The sequence below is a fragment of the Humulus lupulus genome, chromosome 4 (assembly GCF_963169125.1).
Source record: "Humulus lupulus chromosome 4, drHumLupu1.1, whole genome shotgun sequence".
Lineage (NCBI taxonomy): Eukaryota > Viridiplantae > Streptophyta > Magnoliopsida > Rosales > Cannabaceae > Humulus > Humulus lupulus.
In genome coordinates, this window is record NC_084796.1 from 244,509,575 (window position 1) to 244,532,660 (window position 23,086).

The 23,086-nt window shown below is 36.7% G+C and overlaps 1 protein-coding gene and 1 long non-coding RNA gene across 3 annotated transcripts; one reads left to right on the plus strand and one right to left on the minus strand.

Moving 5' to 3' along the window:
* Positions 1–51: 51 nt before the first annotated feature.
* LOC133831484 (uncharacterized) lies at positions 52–2,256 on the minus strand. 2 transcript variants are annotated; one of them, XR_009892516.1, is made up of 6 exons: positions 2,152–2,256; positions 1,669–1,781; positions 1,394–1,579; positions 809–894; positions 555–683; positions 52–427 (listed from the first exon to the last, which is right to left on the minus strand). It is a non-coding gene; the product is annotated as an uncharacterized LOC133831484 (long non-coding RNA). The 2 variants fall into 2 exon arrangements; XR_009892517.1 differs by lacking the exon at positions 2,152–2,256 and adding an exon at positions 1,994–2,025.
* Positions 2,257–4,432: 2,176 nt separating this feature from the next.
* On the plus strand, positions 4,433–5,827 carry LOC133833113 (zeatin O-glucosyltransferase-like). The gene has a single exon (XM_062263370.1). The coding sequence runs from the start codon at positions 4,433–4,435 to the stop codon at positions 5,825–5,827; it is 1,395 nt and encodes a 464-aa protein (XP_062119354.1).
* Positions 5,828–23,086: the final 17,259 nt, after the last annotated feature.

The following is a 23,086-nucleotide window of genomic DNA, read 5'->3' on the forward strand; positions in this document are numbered from 1 at the left end:
TTGGCATAATCACACCTTTGCTTTCTAGTTTTGCACAAGTGAAAATTTGCAAAATATGACAGATAGGTCTTTCATTCCCCAAAAGAGAGTATAAATATCACTCTCAAAAATGTATTACAGCAGTAGAAATGAGCTGAAAATCACGACAAGTCCACAAAAGCATCAAAGCAAAAGCAATAAAAAAAAAACATAAGAACAGCTTCATCAGCAAGACTTCCTTCACCAGTCCTCACTCACTCTTTCAAAATGCTCATAATCAGACAGAGGCCAATCTTCATCACAACTTTGAGCTTCAAAGCTTTGTTTGCATCCTGTCATCTCATCAATTGGATGACTGAAAATGTAACCATTTGGGTGGTGGCAACTTGGCCTCTGCTCACTTCCACCTTTGATCATTGTTCTTCGGGTACACAGGTACACATATTGCCTGATGTTATTTGAGTATAAGATATGTCATATGAGCAACTACGAATCAATAAAAAAAACTTCCTAATTATTAAAATCCTTATATGCAGTAATATAATGTCATGGTAGAATATGAAGTTATTACCTACCTGGGCAGGATGAATTGGGATAGTATCCATTGCATAATTTTCATGACTCCGCTCAAGGGGGCGCTTGGCACCAATAATTGTCTTCTTTGACATGCTTTTCTGAACAGATGAGGCTTCACCAGACAATGCCTACAAGATTATGAAAAGATTACAAAAAACATTAACTTTCCCTATAAATATAAAGCCAAAGAAAATCATAACCAAGATTGAACCAGACCCTAACAATCGGATATCAACTAATACATCTGACATACCTGAATAAGTTCCAAATTTTCTGAAGTTATCAGATGAGATGCATCATGGCTTCAACTGTCATACGCACCCTTCAAAAATTAGCAGGCTAACAACATAAACATGCCATTAGAATAGGAAACATAACTCACTACGATACATAAATACATAATGTAAAGATCACAGCCTACCATGTCAAATTAAAAGTTTACAATTCAAAACAACAACCAGCATTCATCAAACTAATATTACCAACCCTCTCAAGATAAACTTCCATTTAATGGAAACCGTGTTTCCTTTAAAGACATGTCAAATTTGTTTCAATTTATTTTACATGGTAAACCTTGTTTCCTTGCATTATTCCGATTCTTTACATCCTATGCACTAACAGCAGCAACTTACTAACTAATTGAAGGCATCTGTATAAATTCTTTATTCGTATAGTATTATTGTCAAACCAATATTGGCCACAGGATCCTTATAAATAAAAATACATAGAAAATTGAAAAGAAAACAATTATGGTTATCAATTACTAAAAAGATATAAGGTCTTTAACTAATTAACCAAGCACTTGATTAATCTCATGGTAAATATGAAAAACAGGAACCTCCATTTGACTGAATTGATTCAGCCAACAACTATGGTTGGACTCAAACACCAAGGGGTCTGGTAGAATAAGCTTGTATAAAAGACTCTTGCAGCCAAGATCTAATCCAAGCAAGCCCAATCACCCTAATCAATGACAACATCCCAGCAACATGAGAAAACCCCGGATGAAGAGGATCAGCAAAACCTATTCAAAAGCCTTTGCAATTAGAAGGTGACATACCGAGGCAAAAGAAAGGCTATACTGCACCAACACATCTTCAGTTGGAAGCTTACCCTGCGAAATTCTCCAAACAAGCATCATGTGAAAGGGAAGTATAAATTTCTTTCAATTCTTTTTCCAGCAGATTGTCTCAATACTCTTCTGGTGAAAATATTCATAACCATCCCTGCAATACAGATTACCAATAGATGAACAAACCAAACCAATAGACCAACAAATCTAAGAGGTACCAAGATGTTCCTAGCTAACATTTAGATATGAAGTCTAGAAAGAAGCATCCGGTTATCATGAAAACATAAAAGCTGTCAAATAGTTGACACACATTTGATTACCAAAATAATCATGTACTGATTAAGGATTGAAAATTGACTTGCATACCTGGAAAACTAGAACATTTTGAACCATGAGTGATAAATTGTAAACAATATTATGAGCATTAAATCCATAAATCAGATTCAAAACAACATTATATGCTCATGCAACAATCCAAGAACACATTTTATTTTGAGCATTGATTTAGAATCTAGAGAGCATACCTCCCATATTGCCAATCCCTTCTTGAGCCATTTCCTCCCTTAGCAATCTTTAATTCACCTAAAAAACAAGTGCAAAATGCAAGAGGGACCTAATGGATAGCAAACCCTTACCACAATCCCACATGCTTATCTTCACCCAACAACATATATGTTCTATATATATGTCTCGTATGCCTTCTTACCCTAAGGGGTATATTAGGCCTATTGGGCTTATATTATTAGATATGGTGCACTATGGTTTAATGGGTCAACCTATAGTCTTTAGGGTGCTACCATGTGCCTCAAATGCAATTAGATTAATATTAACCATCCCATCATGGTCTTTAACTATTCGTAGGCACTCAAAAAAATGATTGTGATAATGGAATTACGTTTGTAATTATATTAGTCCATATAAAATTCTAACAATGAGTGCAGCTCATTGTGCTGACAAGACTTTTTTAGACATTTCTCTGCTACCAATAGAACTTGAACCAGCTCAACATTGTCTTTGTTTGGAAAATTAAACTACAAAAGTATAGATAAAAAAGAAATTGAAGAAATGAAGAAGTCAATAAATACATAAGAAAATACTATGGTAAAGAAAAGGAATATTGTTTGCTTCCCTTCTAGATGCATAGCTCATCATAGGTCTAGATGCATATCTCATCGTAGGTCTAGAATCTAGATAAGATAAATGTGTTTAAGTTATATAAATTTCACTTTGCCCTCCATGGATTCTTAATTACAAAACTAAAAATTAGAAAGTTGATAATGGCTAATTGTGTAAAGCAGGATGAGGTATTTTAAAGATTTCTGGACAGTCATTACTTAAAATCACCAAAATAAGAGAACTCTCATTTCAACAGTAATTATAGAAGTGAAAGTAGAGAACTACTTGTGGAAACGTTTCTAGACCCTTATTTGGATATACCTTCAAGCAATTAATGATGATAAATTCTGGCAATGCTAATAGAAAAGTAAATTGATATGAATTAAAACATTTATACATTGCATGTTAAAGTATCTCTCTGCTCTAGTTGGTCGTACACAGAATAAATTGAATTTCACATTAACCTCACAATGAACATGACAAGTTTCCATCTCAATTGATTTCCTTGTAGCAGTGTAATTCTCACAGTTGCTATCTTTTTCTCAATTCGGAAAAAAGAACAATCTCATTCTCCAAGAACAAACTTGAATACATTCTGTAAAAATTCATCTATCAATGCAACATTTGTAAAGTGTGAACTCATTTATACAAATTTTTTAGAAAGTGCAGCACTCTAATCCTTCAAGCTTTGTTTCTTTGACAATTCTCGGAAAGGAGAACGAGAAAAAAGCTAATTTTACCTCAAAAAAAGTCAGAACTGAATCAGTATATGAGAGTGAGACTTTTGAGCTAGAACAAGAATTAAACCTCGTAAATGGACAGGACAACAGCCTTGATAGCTTCATATCTTTACTTGGATCGTCCTCATTGCTTCTATAACTCTCATGGTCGTGCATCTTCTTAGCATAACTTTTGAAATATAGATTGTTAGAATATCTCAATAATTAAATGTTATTACTCACTAACACATTATGTTTTTCAATACAGAAACCCAAAATGGCACGCATAAAGGTCCCAAAATAAATGCTCTACAATTATGGAAGAAAAAAAACCTCCACATTGCCAATGGCTCACTTTGTGCCAAGTGGATAATAAAGTTGTTATGTGAAGAGTATATTCCAATGACTTCAGAGAATTAACAAAACAATATAATTTAAAGTTTAATAGCTATAGTTAACATTGTCAAACACATCTAATTAAGGTTGTTGTCAATATTCCATCAAAGTCAAAATCCCAAAAGAAAATAAATATAAAATTCAGTCAGACAAAGTTATTAGTAGTTGTACACCACAAAACCCACTTAAAATTAACCTTATATAAATCATCTTTTTCACCATATAGTTAGCTAACAGAGCGTATAATGCAATTAGAGATTGCATTATATTGTTTTGTGTTTCTGTGGTCTGCTCATCCTAGTTTTCTCTAGTTGTTAGTGCATGGTTCCTGCCAGCCTCTAGTTTCTTGCTTCCCAGTTGCTGTAGGCTATTAGTTTAAATAGCAGAGATTACTTAGTATAAGTTTCTCTGATGTCTTTTTCGTTTTGTTGAATCTTTGTTCTGCCACTGTTATTAGGAAATTATATTAATTATTGTAAGTTGTACCCACAGAAAATTTCAATATGATGATATAAAGAATTTTAAGGAAAGAAGTAAAAGAAAAAAAAAACTCCTTTCCTAACCAACTGTTTTAATGGCGACTACTGATCACCACCTCAAAGATTCATCAAGCTCATCACCATCATCAGTTGTGGTAGTGATGGTTCCATTATTAGCTCAAAGCCACCTCAACCACCTCCTTCAACTCTCCCATGTCGTTTCCTCATACAACATCCCTGTCCACTACGTTAGCTCTACTCTCCACAATTCTCAAGTCAAGTCTCGATCCATAAACCCTCTTAGAGAATTAACAAAAATCCATTTTCATAACTTCCCATTAATCCGAACTACACCATTACCACCCAACCTCTGCTCCGGAATAAAGTTATCCGAAACCGTCAAGCTCCTCCGCGAGCCAGTCGCTGCACTTCTCCGATCACTCTCGTCAAACGTGAAACGACTTGTCGTTGTTCATGATGTTCTGATGACTTCAGTGGTTCAAGATTTTGTTTCTCTACCAAACGCAGAAGCCTATGCTGTCAATTGTGGCTCTGTTTTCCCAATGTTCACCTACGCGTTCGCTGCCATAGGACAGTACGACATCATCCCAATAAAGAATATTCCCTCTGTGGAATCTTGTTACACTCATGAGTTCTATGAATTTATAAAACATGAGTTTAAACAGATGAAAAGTCAGGTTGGTCAGCTCCACAACTCTTGTAAGGCTATTGAAGGCTCTTTCCTCGAACATGTAGCAAACTACGTACTCAAAGGAGAGAAGAAGATTTGGGCAGTGGGGCCCTTGCACCAAACGACAGTCTTTAAGGAGGCCAGGGATGATGACAAGTGCTTATTGGGGTGGCTAGACAAACAAGAGCCCAACAGTGTCTTGTATATATCTTTTGGAACAACTACTACTTTTTCTGAGGAGAAGATCAAAGAGATTGCTCTTGGTTTGGAGCAGAGTGGGGTAAAGTTTATGTGGGTGTTGAGAGATGAAGATAGATTAGATAGTTTCAGCAATGGATACGAGGGTGAGCTATCTAAACTTCCAAGTGGGTTTGAGGAAAGAATGAGGGGAAAGGGAATGGGAATGGTGGTGACGAAATGGGTGTGCCAAGTGGAGATTTTAGGGCACAAATCCATAGGTGGGTTTATGAGTCATTGTGGATGGAACTCATGCATGGAAAGCATAAGTATGGGAGTGCCTATAGCAGCATGGCCCATGGAATTTGATCAACCTGTGAATGCTCTCTTACTTACGGAAGTTCTCAAAGTGGGTGTGGCTGTTATGGAATGGGGTCAGAGAGATGAGTTGGTGACTTCATCCATGATTGACAGAGCTGTGAGGACATTAATGGCCTCAGAGGAAGGTGGTGAGATCAGAAAGAGGGCTGAGGAGTTGGGTGCTGAAGTTAGAAAGTCTACAGCTGAAGGAGGAGTCACTCGTATGGAATGGCATTCTTTCATTGCCCATATAACGAGATAGATTGATAGAGCTAGACACTTTTTCGTGTGTTTTGGTCTTTCATAAAAGTAGTATATACTAGCTAGGAATGTTTATGTTTCGAGTCAGTAATTAGACTTATTTTAGTATTTTTTTTTTTTTTATCGTTCGTTTAAATTTGAGAACTTTATTTCTTACAAGTAATCTTTATTGATCAGTAATAATTTTTCCTTTGAAAAATATTTATAATTTTTCTTTAAGAAAAGTTGTATATAATTTTAATAAATGTTGTTCGAGATTAAATACTAGTGTAATGAATGTTGTCAAGGAAAACCATTTAAAAAAACAAGTATCCAATTAAATTACAAGTATGCCAACTAGGTAAGACATTCTAGCAAGATAAATTGTCCAATGGCTACAAGAACCCAAAACAAAATAAGTGTTTGGCATTGTTTTATGTTTTCTGTTTTCAAAATTGTGTTCTAAAAAATGAGAATAGAAAATAGTTTTTGTAGTTTTCAAAATATAATGGTGTTTGGCTATTGTTTTCTAAAAACAGTTTTCAAAAACCAAAAAACTAAAAACATGTTTGGATGATAAAAAAACAAGCAGTTTTTAGAAAACATATTTTTTTTACAATAATTGTTTTAATACTTATTATTATGATTTTTTTAATAAAAATGCAATATGTCACATACATATTTAATCTAACTTAGTTATAATATTGCTAATTTTCATATAAATTAACAATATATCATATTGTTTGAAAAAATATATAATCTAAAAAATATCTAAATAATTTTTACAAGTAAAATATCAATAAAATATTATAATGCTTAAAAAATATGAGAAATTTTAAATTTTAAATAAAATATTTAATCTAAAGTATATAGAAAATCACCATTAATCTACAATATGTCCCCATAAACACAATTTGAATACTAAAATTATTTTATAGTAATAAAATATAGTTGACTAATTTATATTATTATAAGCTGTCCACATAGCTTGAGCAATACAATCTCGACATCTTGCCATTGCTGCAGCAGATTCATCAGATAAATTGACTTCACATCTTGACACACTAGTGTTAGCTTCCTCTAAGTTGTCTTCACCCTCAAGTTCTTTCTCTTCCCATTCTCTAAACATAAGATCATACTGTGTGGGTTGACGAATAAAATTATGAAGAGTGCAGCAAGCAATAACTATCAAAGGTTGTCTACTCAATTTGTAAGGTGGCATCATCTTCAATATAGGAAAACGTGCTTTTAGTACACTAAATGTAATGACCCACTAATCTAGACTATTTGGACCATTAACGAAACTATACATAAAACTTACATTTTTACGAAAATACCATAATTTATTGAATAACTTGCAAAATAAGAGTTATTTACAAAGTAAATACCAAAACGGATATGGGATCCCATTGTCTTTAAAACAAAAACATAATTTAAAATAATAAAGCATTACATAATTAGTGCGGAAAATACATATAAAAAGACATAAAATCGAAACTACATCCTCGAATCGATTAACGCTCGGCCCCTTGACTCCATTCATCATCGATACATATCCTCCAAGCGTCACGAATCTTACCGCCTCTAAAGCTTATTTTCCTGCACATAAAACAGAAAGGAATGAGCCTAATGCCCAGCAAGGAAAATCTAACACAAAATCATATACATAATTTCATAAGAAAACATAAAGACTTAACATAATACATATAACATACACTTATTATAATGGCCATTATTACTTGGGGTCCCATAGACTAAACAAGCATATGCCCATGGGATTAGTGGGGTCCTACTAGCTAAGTAGGTCATATGCCCATAACCCATTTGGGGTCTTGTTAGTCATATGGGTCATATGCCCAAGCCTACAAACATACACATATACATATCATAACACTTTTAATAACATAACACATATAGATAACATAAGCACATAACATGTTGATTCTAGCCTATTTTCCTTACCAAAGTTACCGGGATTTTGGACTGAGTTGGGACTTTTGGAACACTCTTAAAACCATAAGAAAGAGTGAGTCTAAGAAAGGAGATGAAATGAAAGAGATGGAAAAACTAAACCATAAAAAAAATATACTTACCGACTTATATGCTTAAGAGCTTGGATTCCCTAACCAAAATAAGAATAAGGTTAGGGGACTGAGTAGAAGGTTTTGAGAAAGGAAATAACATAAAATACAGAAAGGAACTAGAGTTTTGGGTTTACCTCAAAGATTGCAAGATCAATCTAACCTCCACCGAAATACTATAGAACTCACTTCCCAAAGTGTTTGATAAGCTTATGATGTTTAAGCTTATAGTTTTTCCCCAAACCAAGTGTTTACACTCTCACACTCACTTAACACTAGCAGCTTCTGAACTTAGAGCAAATGGTGAATAATGGCTGGGTACTAGGTCCTATTTATAGAGTTTGGGAATGAAAATATCTTGATTTTACTTGAATAAAAATAATGGCTTTTTAGGTGAAAATCATTTGAATAATCGTTCAGCAGAGGCTGAAGACTCGTTCAAAAGATGCTGGACTGTTGAAGGAGTTTGAATGGCTGAAAGGAAAAGAATTCAAAAGTATTTGAAAACATGCTGGTGGAGGCGATATATCGCCCCCTATAGGCGATATATCGCCTGGACCTTTGTTCCCGAGGCGACCGTTCATCGATTCGTGTTTTCCGTATCTACGTGCTGCGATATATCGCCCCCTATAGCTGTGATATATCGGCATACGCTGAATATTTAAACACGAATTTACACATTTTTAGCTAAGTTTGAATGGAGTAAACAGCCTTGACTAAGCCCTCAACGTACTCAAAGCTGCTGACTGACCCTATAACATTCAAACTTTACCCTTATTTAATTTAATCCTCAAAAATACTTAATCCTCAATTACCATTCAAAACATGTGCTTAAAATCCTATTGGTTGATGTCTAAGCCTTATTATATAATAATATAATCCTTAATATCAGTCACATTAATCAAACCTTAGGTTATACTTAATATTCTTAAACTATAGGTTAAACTTAGAAAATCTATAAGTACTACTATGAGTGTCCAAATAACTCCCGATCTGAACCAAAAATCCAAAGTAACAAGGATAACACTAAATATACTATAATACTACTAACAATTAGCTAAGTAAAGTTCTTGGACTCTACAATTCTCCCCTACTAAAAAGAATTTCGTCCTCGAAATTTACTTACCAAATAACTCCGGATACCGGCCTTGCATGTCTTCTTCCAACTCCCACGTGGCCTCGCGTTCAGAACTATTACTCCATAAGACTTTGACTATAGGAAAGCTCTTGGACCGTAACTGCTTCATCCCCCTATCTAGGATGCTAACCGGTCGTTCCTCGTAACTTAAGTCTTTCTGGAGCGCTATGGTATCGTACTTGAGGACGTGAGATGGGTCTGACACATATTTGCGTAGCATCGAAATGTGGAAGACGTTGTGACTATCGGCTAGTGCTGGCGGTAGGGCTAGTCTATACGCAACTGGTCCCACTTTGTCCAATATCTCAAAAGGACCTATGAATCGGGGACTAAGCTTGCCTTTCTTCCCGAACCGCTTGACACCCTTCATAGGAGATATCTTCAGGAAGACTTGATCTCCAACTTGGAACTCCACATCGCGTCGCTTGGTATCCACATAGCTTTTCTGACGGCTTTGAGCAGCAAGCATACGCTGTCTAATAAGCGTTACTGCTTCTTGAGCTTGCCTAACAGCTTCGGGCCCTAGAAGCTGCCTTTCTCCTACCTCGTCCCAGTGTAACGGTGATCGGCACCTTCTTCCATATAGCAACTCATAAGGTGCCATCTCGATCGTCGACTGGTAGCTATTGTTGTACGAGAACTCGATCAGCGGTAAGTACTTGTTCCACGATCCTCCAAAGTCAAGTACACATGCACGTAGCATATCCTCTAAGATCTGAATCGTACGCTCTAACTGCCCATCTGTCTGAGGATGGAAAGATGTACTAAGACTTAACTTAGTACCCATGGCTTGCTGTAAGCTTCTCCAAAATCTTGACGTAAACACTGATCCTCTATCTGATACTATCGTCTTGGGGATTCCATGCAATCGTACAATCTCTTGGATGTAGATGTCTGCATATTGGTCTGCCGTATAAGAAGTCTTAACAGGCAGAAAATGAGCCGACTTGGTTAGTCTATCTATGACTATCCAAGCAGAATCATGCTGCTTATTTGTCTTTGGCAGACCCGTCACGAAGTCCATGGCTATATCGTCCCACTTCCACTCCAGTATGCTAAGCGGTTGCAATAATCCTGCAGGCCGCTGATGCTCCGCCTTCACTTGCTGGCATACCAGACACTTAGATACATACTCCGCTATGTCCTTCTTCATCCCTGGCCACCAATAGACTGCCTTGATGTCATGAGTCATCTTGGTAGACCCTGGATGAACCGAGTATGGGGTGCTGTGCGCTTCTTCTAGGATCGTCTTCTTAATACTTTGATCGTCTGGCACGCATACCCGATCCTTATATCTCAATAAACCTTGACTGGTTATTGAGAAATCTGTAGTCTTGCCTTCTCTGACTGCATCCATGTGCGTTGCTAGCGAATCATCATGTCTCTGACCATTCCGTATGTCTTCTAGCAGATTCGATTGGATAGACAAGTTAGCCAGCTTGCCTACAACCACTTCTATTCCGGCACTGATAAGCTCCTGTTGTAGTGGCTTTTCTATTCCGGATAAGGCTGCTAAGTTCCCATAACTTTTTCGGCTAAGTGCATCGGCAACTACGTTTGCCTTCCCCGGGTGGTATAGGATTTCGCAGTCGTAATCCTTTACTAATTCCAACCACCGGCGCTGCCTCATGTTAAGCTCCTTCTGAGTAAAGAAGTATTTTAAACTTTTGTGGTCCGTATAAATCTCGCACCGTTCTCCGTAAAGATACTGGCGCCAGATTTTTAACGCAAAGACCACCGCTGCCAACTCCATATCGTGAGTTGGATAGTGTTGTTCATACTCCTTTAACTGACGTGAGGCGTAGGCTATCACCTTGTCATTTTGCATCAGCACGCTTCCCAATCCTAGCTTTGATGCATCGCATTAAACAACGAACTTATCGTCGGGTGTCGGTACACTAAGTACTGGTGTTGAGCAAGGCTTATCTTTAAGCAACTGGAAGCTTTCTTCACACTTATCGTTCCAGTTAAACTTTTGTTGCTTCCGGGTCAGGTTGGTGTGTGGAGTGGCTATCTTAGAAAAAGCCCTCTACAACTTTCTATAGTAACCTGCTAGCCCTAAGAAGCTTCTTACTTCTGACGCGTTCTTTGGTCTAGGCCAATCCTTCACGGCCTCTACCTTCGATGGATCTACTGCAACTCCGTCTTTCGATATGATGTGCCCGAGGAACGCCACTTGTGAGAGCCAAAACTCGCATTTCTTGAACTTCGCGTAGAGTTGGTGCTCCTTCAATCGCGTCAAAATCATCCTTAAATGTTCCTCGTGCTCTACTTCATCCTTGGAGTATACTAAGATATCGTCGATGAATACAACGACGAATTTATCTAAGTAATCCTTGAAGACCTTATTCATTAAGTCCATAACGCGGCTGGTGCTTTAGCAAGACCAAAAGACATAACCAACTCGTAATGTCCATAACGAGTCCTAAAGGCTGTCTTAGGAATATCTTCTCCTTTTACCTTGAGCTGATGATACCCGGACCGTAAATCGCTTAGAGAATACAGTCGCGCCTCGGAGTTGATCAAACAAATCATCAATCCAAGGTAGCGGGTATTTGTTCTTAATTGTTACTTTATTCAGCTCACGGTAGTCTATGCACATGCGCATACTTCCGTCCTTCTTCTTCACGAATAGTACCGGAGCTCCCCATGGTGAATGGCTTGGCCTAAGTCTAGGAATTCTTGTAGCTGCGTCTCTAACTCCTTGAGTTCCGTGGGTGCCATCCGGTATGGTGCCTTAGAGATAGGCTCGGTGCCTGGTACTAATTCTATCGTGAAGTCTATCTCTTGAGTTGGCGGCAATCCTGGCAAGTCATCGGGAAATACCTTTGGAAATTCTTGTATAACTCGAACATCTCCATCCTTAAGTGGCGTCTCCCTTTTCCACGTTTGTGATGCTGGCTAAGAACGCTTGACATCCTTTCTCTATCCTTTGTTGAGCTTTGAGAGATGACACTAACGGGGTGCGTAATCCTGAAGCTTGTCCCATGAAGCATCGTCTCTAGCCGTCAGGAGTCTCGAACATCACCTTCTTGCGTCTGCAATTGATCGTTGCGCCATGTCGTGCTAGCCGATCCACGCCTAGTATTACGTCGAAGTCCTTGATCACTAGCTCTATCAGGTCTCCTTCTAGTTCTATGGCCTCAATCTTGATCGGTACGCCTCGTACTATTCGTGATGATAGAACTACTTTGCCCGAAGGCAGCTCGGTTACAAACCTAGTTCTAAATCTTTCACTAGGTTTGTCTAGTTTTTCTATCATTCCTAACGAGATATACGAGTATACTGCTACCAATCAAGCGATACTAGAACATATACTATCGAGGATAGGATCTGACCTGTAAATGCTTGTTACTAGCATGGGTTCCTCCTTGGGTCAATGCAAAGACTTTGGTCTGGAACCATCGTTTAATCCCTCTTAGCATTCCTCTGAATCCTTTTCGTTGTAGTTCCCAGGTCTGCTAGCTTAACCCCTAATTCCATCTTTGGTCTAAGTCCTCTGACGAACTTGGTCATCCTCGTAAAGTCGGTTGGGACCAACTCTGGTGCAAACTTGACTAATCTGTTGAACTGACGAGCATATTCTTCTATCATTAGCGATGACTGCCGAGGTGTAATACTTCTTGTGGAACGGTTCCACAAATCTTGTCCATATCATGGTGGTGACATCGTTAGTCTGGTGAACTAAGTCCCACCATATTTTGGCATCCTTCTTGAGTAATGACGAGACGCAGGATATGCGGTCCGTATTTACTGAGGTTCGTGTGCGTAAGAATTGGCTCCACATTCCTTAGCCACTCTTCTGCCTCAAAGGGGTCTATAGTCCCTTCGAAGTTTGGAGCGTGTTGTTTGCGGAACTTTTCATACACTGACTCCATATTCGTTATTGGATGTGGCGCGTAGTTCATCACTGGCCATCCCCCATATGGACCAACTTGTTGGGGTGCTAGGGCCATTTGTTGTAGTTGCGGCTGCGGTTGCGGCGGAGGCTGAGGCTGCGCCTGTTGACGTTGTTGCTGCAAGAGTTCCTCGACTTGTTGTCGCCATCTAGCGATTTCTGTGATGTTGTCAACTGACGGTGTCGGCGCGTTGCGGCTAGTAGTAGCACGTACTTCTCTTCTGCGAACTGGAGGGCATCATTGGTCGTTGGAACAACGTTGGAGGCGTTTCCGTTGGTGCGTGCAGATCTTCGGAGCGACATCTTCACCAAAAGTTCTAACAGTGGAGAACTTGTTAGAACTTACCCTAATAGGCTCTAAGGCAAAAACTTATTATTAACAAACATATCTCGGACCTATTTATTATGACTTCTTATGAAAAAATTATATAGGTCTTTATTTATTATTAGAGTGGGTTTCTATACTTAGAAAAACAAGTCATCTTTATTTTCTAAGTGTGTTTCTAATCATCCTATATGACTTAATTCTCAGGCTCGAAACTTATCTTTGTTCCAAAGTTAACCATATTGAGGGAGGGCTGGGATCAGTAAAATCGTTCCCACTACTAAGGCCCCCTAACTCTCAATAAGGAAACTTGGTTCATTGATTTGTATCCACCCTCACTGAACTTAGTAATTATTCATTTTATTTATTACTTATTATGATTGCGAAAATAAAATCAAACTCATACATGATAGAAAAACAACATGTTATTCATTTGGAAAAAGATTTTCACTTATTACAATCATAAATAAAGAAAGAAATAAACAAAACAAATAATGAAAAACTAGCTATTCTAAAAATCAGAATCTTCTACATCCGATCCTTCATCTAGCATATCATCATCTATCTCCTTATAATCATCATTGTCTTGAGCCTCAAAATTTCCTCGGGGAAGATTCAAGAAGATCCTATGTTGTTGCTCATTAGTGAATTGAAACTCTAAATCATAGGTGAACTTAAGTATGAGAGAATAATATCTTAGGGCTGCTTGTAAGTCATCATCAATATTTATATTCTCCCATATTTCTTCTAAAGTTAAAATTGCTGAAGGAAAATCTTTTAAAAGCCTAATTACTAGGACATATTGTTCTGCAGCTCTCATCATGATTTGCTTAGACTCTTGAAGATGACCTATCTCTTTGTGGAACAAGATCAATCTTTGAGTGATCCTTTCTAGTGCTCCTACGGTGTTTCTTGGCTCCCTTATTCTTTTTAAAGCCTTAATGGCTCGGATATCCTCATTGCTTAAAGCTCCGTTCATTCTTAACTGAAAACATAAACACTAAAGTTGTTAGCTATACACATAGACAAAGTAACTTGTAACTTGTAACTTAAACACTTACTTGGCGGTTCGATTCGGAGCTTTGAGCATGTGTATCGAGGAGAACTTCATGCGAAGGAACCGTTTTCTCTGATACCAACTGTAATGACCCACTAATCTAGACTATTTGGACCATTAACGAAACTATACATAAAACTTACATTTTTACGAAAATACCATAATTTATTGAATAACTTGCAAAATAAGAGTTATTTACAAAGTAAATACCAAAACAGATATGGGATCCCATTGTCTTTAAAACAAAAACATAATTTAAAATAATAAAACATTACATAATTAGTGCGGAAAATACATATAAAAAGACATAAAACCGAAACTACATCCTCGAATCGATTAACGCTCGGCCCCTTGACTCCATTCATCATCGATACATATCCTCCAAGCGTCACGAATCTTACCGCCTCTAAAGCTTATTTTCCTGCACATAAAACAGAAAGGAATGAGCCTAATGCCCAGCAAGGAAAATCTAACACAAAATCATATACATAATTTCATAAGAAAACATAAAGACTTAACATAATACATATAACATACACTTATTATAATGGCCATTATTACTTGGGGTCCCATAGACTAAACAAGCATATGCCCATGGGATTAGTGGGGTCCTACTAGCTAAGTAGGTCATATGCCCATAACCCATTTGGGGTCTTGTTAGTCATATGGGTCATATGCCCAAGCCTACAAACATACACATATACATATCATAACACTTTTAATAACATAACACATATAGATAACATAAGCACATAACATGTTGATTCTAGCCTATTTTCCTTACCAAAGTTACCGGGATTTTGGACTGAGTTGGGACTTTTGGAACACTCCTAAAACCATAAGAAAGAGTGAGTCTAAGAAAGGAGATGAAATGAAAGAGATGGAAAGACTAAACCATAAAAAAAACATACTTACCGACTTATATGCTTAAGAGCTTGGATTCCCTAACCAAAATAAGAATAAGGTTAGGGGACTGAGTAGAAGGTTTTGAGAAAGGAAATAACATAAAATACAGAAAGGAACTAGAGTTTTGGGTTTACCTCAAAGATTGCAAGATCAATCTAACCTCCACCGAAATACTATAGAACTCACTTCCCAAAGTGTTTGATAAGCTTATGATGTTTAAGCTTATAGTTTTTCCCCAAACCAAGTGTTTACACTCTCACACTCACTTAACACTAGCAGCTTCTGAACTTAGAGCAAATGGTGAATAATGGCTAGGTACTAGGTCCTATTTATAGAGTTTGGGAATGAAAATATCTTGATTTTACTTGAATAAAAATAATGGCTTTTTAGGTGAAAATCATTTGAATAATCGTTCAGCAGAGGCTGAAGACTCGTTCAAAAGATGCTGGACTGTTGAAGGAGTTTGAATGGCTGAAAGGAAAAGAATTCAAAAGTATTTGAAAACATGCTGGTGGAGGCGATATATCGCCCCCTATAGGCGATATATCGCCTGGACCTTTGTTCCCGAGGCGACCGTGCATCGATTCGTGTTTTCCGTATCTACGTGCTGCGATATATCGCCCCCTATAGCTGCGATATATCGGCATACGCTGAATATTTAAACACGAATTTACACATTTTTAGCTAAGTTTGAATGGAGTAAACAGCCTTGACTAAGCCCTCAACGTACTCAAAGCTGCTGACTGACCCTATAACATTCAAACTTTACCCTTATTTAATTTAATCCTCAAAAATACTTAATCCTTAATTACCATTCAAAACATGTGCTTAAAATCCTATTGGTTGATGTCTATACCTTATTATATAATAATATAATCCTTAATATCAGTCACATTAATCAAACCTTAGGTTATACTTAATATTCTTAAACTATAGGTTAAACTTAGAAAATCTATAAGTACTACTATGAGTGTCCAAATAACTCCCGGTCTGAACCAAAAATCCAAAGTAACAAGGATAACACTAAATATACTATAATACTACTAACAATTAGCTAAGTAAAGTTCTTGGACTCTACACCAAAGCACCGTTCAATGACATTCCTAAGAGAAGAATGCCTATAATTGAATAGTTCTTTCATACCATGTGGTCGATTACGTCCACTATTGTATTCTTGCAAATGATATCTTTCACCACGATATGGTGGGAGAAAACCTTTTGTGCATGGAAACCCAGAATCCAAAACATAGTATTCACCTACATAACAAAACATGTCAAAAAGAAAAATTAGTTTTCTATATGCACCATCACATAAATTATAAAATAATAATTCAATCCTAGGCTTTCAATACCATCTTTAGGCAATGGAAACTTATATTTAGGTTGCGTAATTGCATCTATAAACACCCTGGAATCATTTGCAGTGCCCTCCCAACCAGCAGATACAAAAGTAAAGAACATTTCAAAGTTACAAGCACACAAGACATTTTGTGTTACCACATTTTTTCGACCTCTGTAACTAACTTGCTTATCTGTAGGGACACATGTACTCACATGTGTTCCATCAATGGCACCAAGACAAGATCATGCAAAAACATCCTGTTGGATAACATTATACCACGAAATGCCTCACTAAAACCTCTCAAAATAAAAGGAAAAAAATTCTAAAAAGAAAAGAGTACTTGGGCTAATTTGCAACTTAAAAATTACTATAATGACATAAGGTCTCTAATAACTAATCAGTCAAGCACTGGATTTATCTCATAGTAAATATGATAAATGCGAACCTCCATTTGACTGAATTGATTCAAACAAGAACTAGACTCAAACACCAAGGAGTCTAGTTTCAAGAAGCTAAACAACAAGAGTAGAATAAGCTTCTGTAAAAACTCTTGCAGCCAAGATCTGTTCCAATGCCAACATCCCAGCAGCATGAGAAATCCCCTAAGGAAGAGAATCAGCACAGCCCATAGAAGAACCTTTGCAATTAGAAGGTGACATACAAAAGCAAAAAAAAAAAGAGACTTAACTGAAGGCACAATCATCATTTGCTAACTTAGCTAAAAGAGAGCAATGGAACTGACTGATCATTACTTCATATTTATTTCCTAATTACTTTGTTCTGTTAGTTCATACATGTAACAAATCAAAAAGCAATGCACAAAACTATCTCATTTAGAAGAGAAACACATTGTTTTGACAACCTCCATATTTTATTAGATAGCGCACAAGAATAGCAAGTATCACCTTAAAAAGTTCTTCTTGCATCTCAAGGTACTCCAATGTCCTCCTTTCTGGTACAGAATCCTCTGATGGTGATGCAGTAACTCCAACAGTTTCACAACCTCATTTGGTAGTGAAGATAATGTAGTTCCATCTCCATTTGGAAAGAAGAACAATTTCCTTGAACAAACTTGAATACATACAATAAAAATTCCCCTGTCAATGCAACATTTTTAAGTGCGAAGTCATTTAAATGTGCAACACTCTAGCCCTACAAGCTTTGTATCTTTCTTGCTTACCTCCTTCTGTGTAGGTGAATGAGAATCTTGTTTGTTTAAATAATACTATTTCAACAGATGAGGGTTCCCATGGTGATTCAGATGAATCTGATTTGGATGAGGATTCTTTGAAAGAATCATACAAAAACATGTATGATCAATGGTTGAAAGTATGTTCAGATAATCGTTTGATGGCAAACAATAACAAAGTTCTCAAGAAGATAAATGAAGAACTTGACTCTCTTGTTAAAAAATATGAAATTGAGATTGTTGCTAAAGATTCTGAAATCAATCGTTTGTCTAATGAAGTTGATAAAATTGTGAAAGATGTCAAATTGCTTAATCATAGATCTATGGTTTTGGATGATGTTCTGTTTGCAGGTCAAAAAGCTTGTGATTTTTCTAGGTTAGGATCAAATGGATCTAAACCTAAAGGAAAAACAATTTATATTTCTGGAAATCTTCCTATTGTTTCGACAACTGACCCTTTTGCAGGAACAACTCAAACTCATGTGGCATCATCTTTTCAGTCTGTCACATCACATGAGAAACAAACCAGAAATTTTGAGAATACTGGTCATTTTATTCCAATTTGCAATTTCTGTGGAGTGAAAGGTCATTTTCGACCTAAATGTTTTACCTTGATGAATTTTCTTCACAAAAATTACTTTAATCATCATGGTAATTTGAGACAAATGCCCTTGAAGAAAAGGTCTCCACCTAAGAAAGTTTGGGTGAAGAAAAATAAATTCAAATGTCTTGCTGCCTTTACTTGTCTTAGAACATGTGCTTCTAACTCTTGGTTTTTTTATAGTGGTTGTTCAAGGCATATGACAGGTAACAAAAGCATACTCACTGACTTCAAGACTTTGAAAAATGGGGAAGTCACACTTGAAGATGGTAAGTCTTGTAAGGTACTTGGTAGTGGCACTCTAAATTCTGAAGGACTACCAAAGTTACAAAATGTTCTTTTGGTTGATGGACTTAAAACTAATCTAATTAGTATAAGTCAAATTTGTGACCAAGACTTGTTTGTAAATTTTTCTCTTGATAATTGTTTTGTGCTTGACCAAGATGGAAATTGTGTTTTGAAGGGTTATAAATCTGTCAATAATTGTTACACATTATCTCAATCACACAATTGTCACACAATTACAAGGAGTGATACTAATTTGTGTCATGAAAAACATGATCATGTGGATTGTGAAAATTTGAGAAAAATTGGAAGTATGAGTCATGTTCATGATTTACCGATTTTAAGTAAATATTGTTTTGGTAAATGTGAACCAGGTCAATTGGGAAAACATTTGAAAATTGCTCATGAAAAATGTTTTTGTGTTGATGATGTGTCTCGACACAGTAAGGATCTTGTTGAAAATAAAACTTTGGTCTTAGAATATATTGAGTGTGACAAACAAATTGCACATATTTTCACAAAAGCCCTTGATACGGTCAGGTTTTATTCCCTCAAGAAATCCTTGGGGGCTTGTACTAATTAAATATTGTTTGTGTTGTGCCATATCCCTGTGCTAGAAATAGTTGCTTGATGTCTTCTTGTTCTTGTCCAAATAGAAAGTCTCAAACATTATGACAAAATGTATTTTTACTACTTGTTAGAATTTATAGTTAATATATATCATGCACATTTTTTTAAAATCAAAATCAAAATAAATAGTCCTTCCAATTAATATTCTTCCAAATCAATCTGTGTTTGTAGTGTATGAGCATTTGATCCTTGAAAGTATTTTCAGGCTCCATCTTAGAATAGAGCTACCTACACTGTTGGGTAAAATGCTATCTTTGAGTAAGTTGGAACTATGTAACTAAAAATTATGTAGAAGATACTCTACCACTGATAAATGCAGCCTTCAGTATAGTGTGAAAGCGTCTAATTTGGGTACTCTTTGAGAAAAAGGCTAAAAATTGCCACATAGGGCAATGACCCTGAAAAAGGCTAAAATTGCCATACAGGGCAATGATCTCTGCTTTCACAATCACACACAAATGCTTAAGATATATTGTTGGACAAAATTTGTAAGTCTCATACACACTAATTGATTTGAGTGAAATATTTTTTGTGATAGGAGTAAATGTTTTGTGATATTTTATTTTGAAAAATTAAAGCATGATTTATATTAAATATATTTTCTAAACCTTATAGTAAAGATGTGTTTTGATATAATGATTGTTTCTTTTTCCACATGCAAGGGCACAAAGACAATGAGCACTAATAAAAAATGGGATATTTTTTTTTGGTACATTCAGTTATATTACTTAATATAATATAAAAAAAAAATACTAATATATATATATTTATTTTTTAGGGAAATCGAATCTGAGTGTGTAAAAAAGGGTATGTTGAATCTTGTTTGTTTTTGTCCTTATCTCATATTTTATTAAGATCAAAAGTTTCCATTTTTGGCTTGTTTCCCAATTTTGTGTCGTGCACTATTGTTGGCAGTTATTATTGAGATATTTGGTTTGCACTTTCCAAAAGTGTTTATCCCTTTTAATTTTCAAATAAAGGAATTAAAGATCAAATCCCTATCTTTCCCATTCTTTATATTCAGATATCCTTGGGCCCAATATCTCAACCGTCTCCATCTTTCACTGTTTTTTCTGGTTCCTTATTTTTCCTTTGACAGTTTTCTCTCATCCTCGTGCAACCATGGTGAGAAACAGAGGAAGTGGCTCTCGGTCTGTCAAGGTAGTGGCTGGTTCGTTGACTGCATCTCCATCCCTCACCAAGAAGAAGGCTCGGAAGAGTACCTTGTCTCATCCCAGCCACATTGACGGTTCCATCACCACGAGCAAAGCCGTGGTCATTCCGGACCTTGAAACCCCCAAAGTTCCGACTGAACCTCCTTCATCGGCGGCTCCGCTCGCCTCTGTCCCAGGGTTTTCCAAAAGGGGCCGAGCTTCTCCATCAGAGGATGTCTCTGATCATGACCGTGATCCTGCCAAACCCCATTCTGTTTCCTTAGAGTCACCTGATGTTCTTGCACCCAAGAAGAAAAGCAAAGGTTGGTTCCAGGTCTCTTATTCTCGAAAATCTCCTCGTTCCAAAGGGCCTGATCCTTCTGATTCCACTCCGAAGGTTCTTCTCCCATGGGTTCCACTCCACGTTCTAAGTTTCGGTCGAAGGTAAAGAAAATTCCTCCACCTTGTTCTTCTTCTGAATCTGACCCTTTTTCAAATTGTGTACCCTCTGATGAAGATCCCCTTGAAGAAGATCCCTCTCTTGAAGAAAATGTTGGCTCTGAAGACGAATCTGACCCATCAGAGGACCCTCCTGTTTCACCAAAGGGAAAGAAATCTGTGAAAATTCCTGAGTTTCGCACCAAGTCTCCTTTGGGTCCCAAAGTCTCTCCAGGTTCTTCCTTTAAGGCTCACTCTCTGAATTTTTGTTTCAATGACAATGAGAAAAATATGAAGCACTATGTGCATCGTGATTTTATCTGTGAGAAATTTTTTTCATTTTCTGCTCATCGAGTGTTTGGGGTCATTAAAAATATTGAGGATCGGGGGTGGTTAGGTTCTTTAACCGGGCTGGATGGTTTTGTTCCTAGAGTTGTTCAAGAATTCTATGCCAATCTCAATGATGATCTGTTTGATAGGAAGTCTTTTATGTTTGGACAAGTTTATGTCTGAGGGCATTGGTATTTGTTTAGTACTGCTGAAATTTCCAAGGTTCTCAATTTGCCACCTTCTGTTGACAATGTTGCTATAGATTTCAACAAAGATAAGGTGCTTTCGGAGTTGGTAGGACAGAATATGGTTTGGGAACCTCACTCGGTTCTCAAAGTAACCGACCTTACTCATTACTATGCCGTGCTTCACAAATTTGCCACCAACAACTGGATTCCTACTACTCATACCTCCACAATTACTTTTGACACGGCCTTCTTTCTGTACAAAGTCGGAACTGGTCTCCAAGTTGATCTTGCCTCTCTCATTTTTGACCAGATCACTGCCTTAGGAAATGCCAAAAAGAAAGGGCAATATTTGGTGTTTCCTCATTTGATCTACAAGTTGCTTGATTCCCAAAAGTCTCTTCGATTGGAATATGAAATCTTGACTCCTCCCATTGCTGGTACAGACTACAAACTCAAGAAGGAACCATCATCCGTTAAGGCAACTAAAGGGATTGCTCTCAAGGCTGGTGATGCTGATTCTGTTGCTTCTGAACTCGCTGGTGTCAAGGCCACTCTGGAATCTGTTCAAACAGAAGTGTTCAACCTCAAGAGTTGTCTCTCAACCATGATGTCTCACTTTGCAGTGGGTCCTTCCAACTGAGTCCATTTGGTTTTATTTTATTTTGCTCTTTTTCTGTTTTCAATAAATTGTAAAAGAACGTTGTTTTAGTGTCTTTTTGTTTTTGTGTTACTCCTTTGGCTTCCTACTAGACAACAAGGGGGAGTAAATGGTTCATTTTGATCAGTTTATCCTGTTTTAAGCTGTTGATTCTTGTTACATTTGAGATGTTTTTCGCAGGGGGAGTCATGCTATAATTTTTTGATCCTTGTTACATTTGTGATAATTTTCGTAGGGGGAGCAATCTATTGTTATTTTGCTATTTTGCTATTTGCTCTAACCTGTTTTGTCTTTGCAGGATCTTTCAAAATAAACACTCAAAATATTCTTGTCTATCAAGTTGCCAAAGGGGGAGATTGTAAAATCCCTTTTTTGGCTAAACTTTAATTTAGACAAAATATTTTAATTGTTTAAAGAAAAATTAGTAGCATATCTCCATATTGATTTTCGGTTTTATTAGCAATATTTTCAGCTGATTTTGTAATGTGAAATATCTTTAAGTGTGAATTTATTTGTTGCCTTATTTATCTCAAATAATCATTTTTTTGGTAAAAATATATTGTGCAAATATTTTAAGATTATTTTCATGGATTATGTCTATTCTGGAATTAAGTTGATGTTGAAAATGAACATGGTCAAAAGAAATGACCATGTTCGTTTTGCCAGATGAGACTGATTTCGTTGCTGACTTATCAGTTTCCTTTTCTGTCGACACAGAATGCATCTAGCTGGCTGATTTCCTAAATCAAAGGAATTCACAAATTGATTTCAAAGATACCAGAAAATCATGGCCTTGGACGATTTCCCTGCCTATAAATACCTTACCAAGGCCTTTGGAATTTTCACCTCTTCCATTTTGAATATTTGTAAACATTATGTTATTTTGAAGAATGTCTTTATTTTTAGAGATTAAGTTTTGTTCACCTTAATCTTTGTGAGAGTGCTGAGTGTACTTGTGGATATCTATCTAGTCCATTGTAAACAGATAGTGTCTATTGTGAACGTATTCATAAGGATCTTCGGGAGAGGATTCTATCTAAGTCTCACTTCGGGAGGAAGTG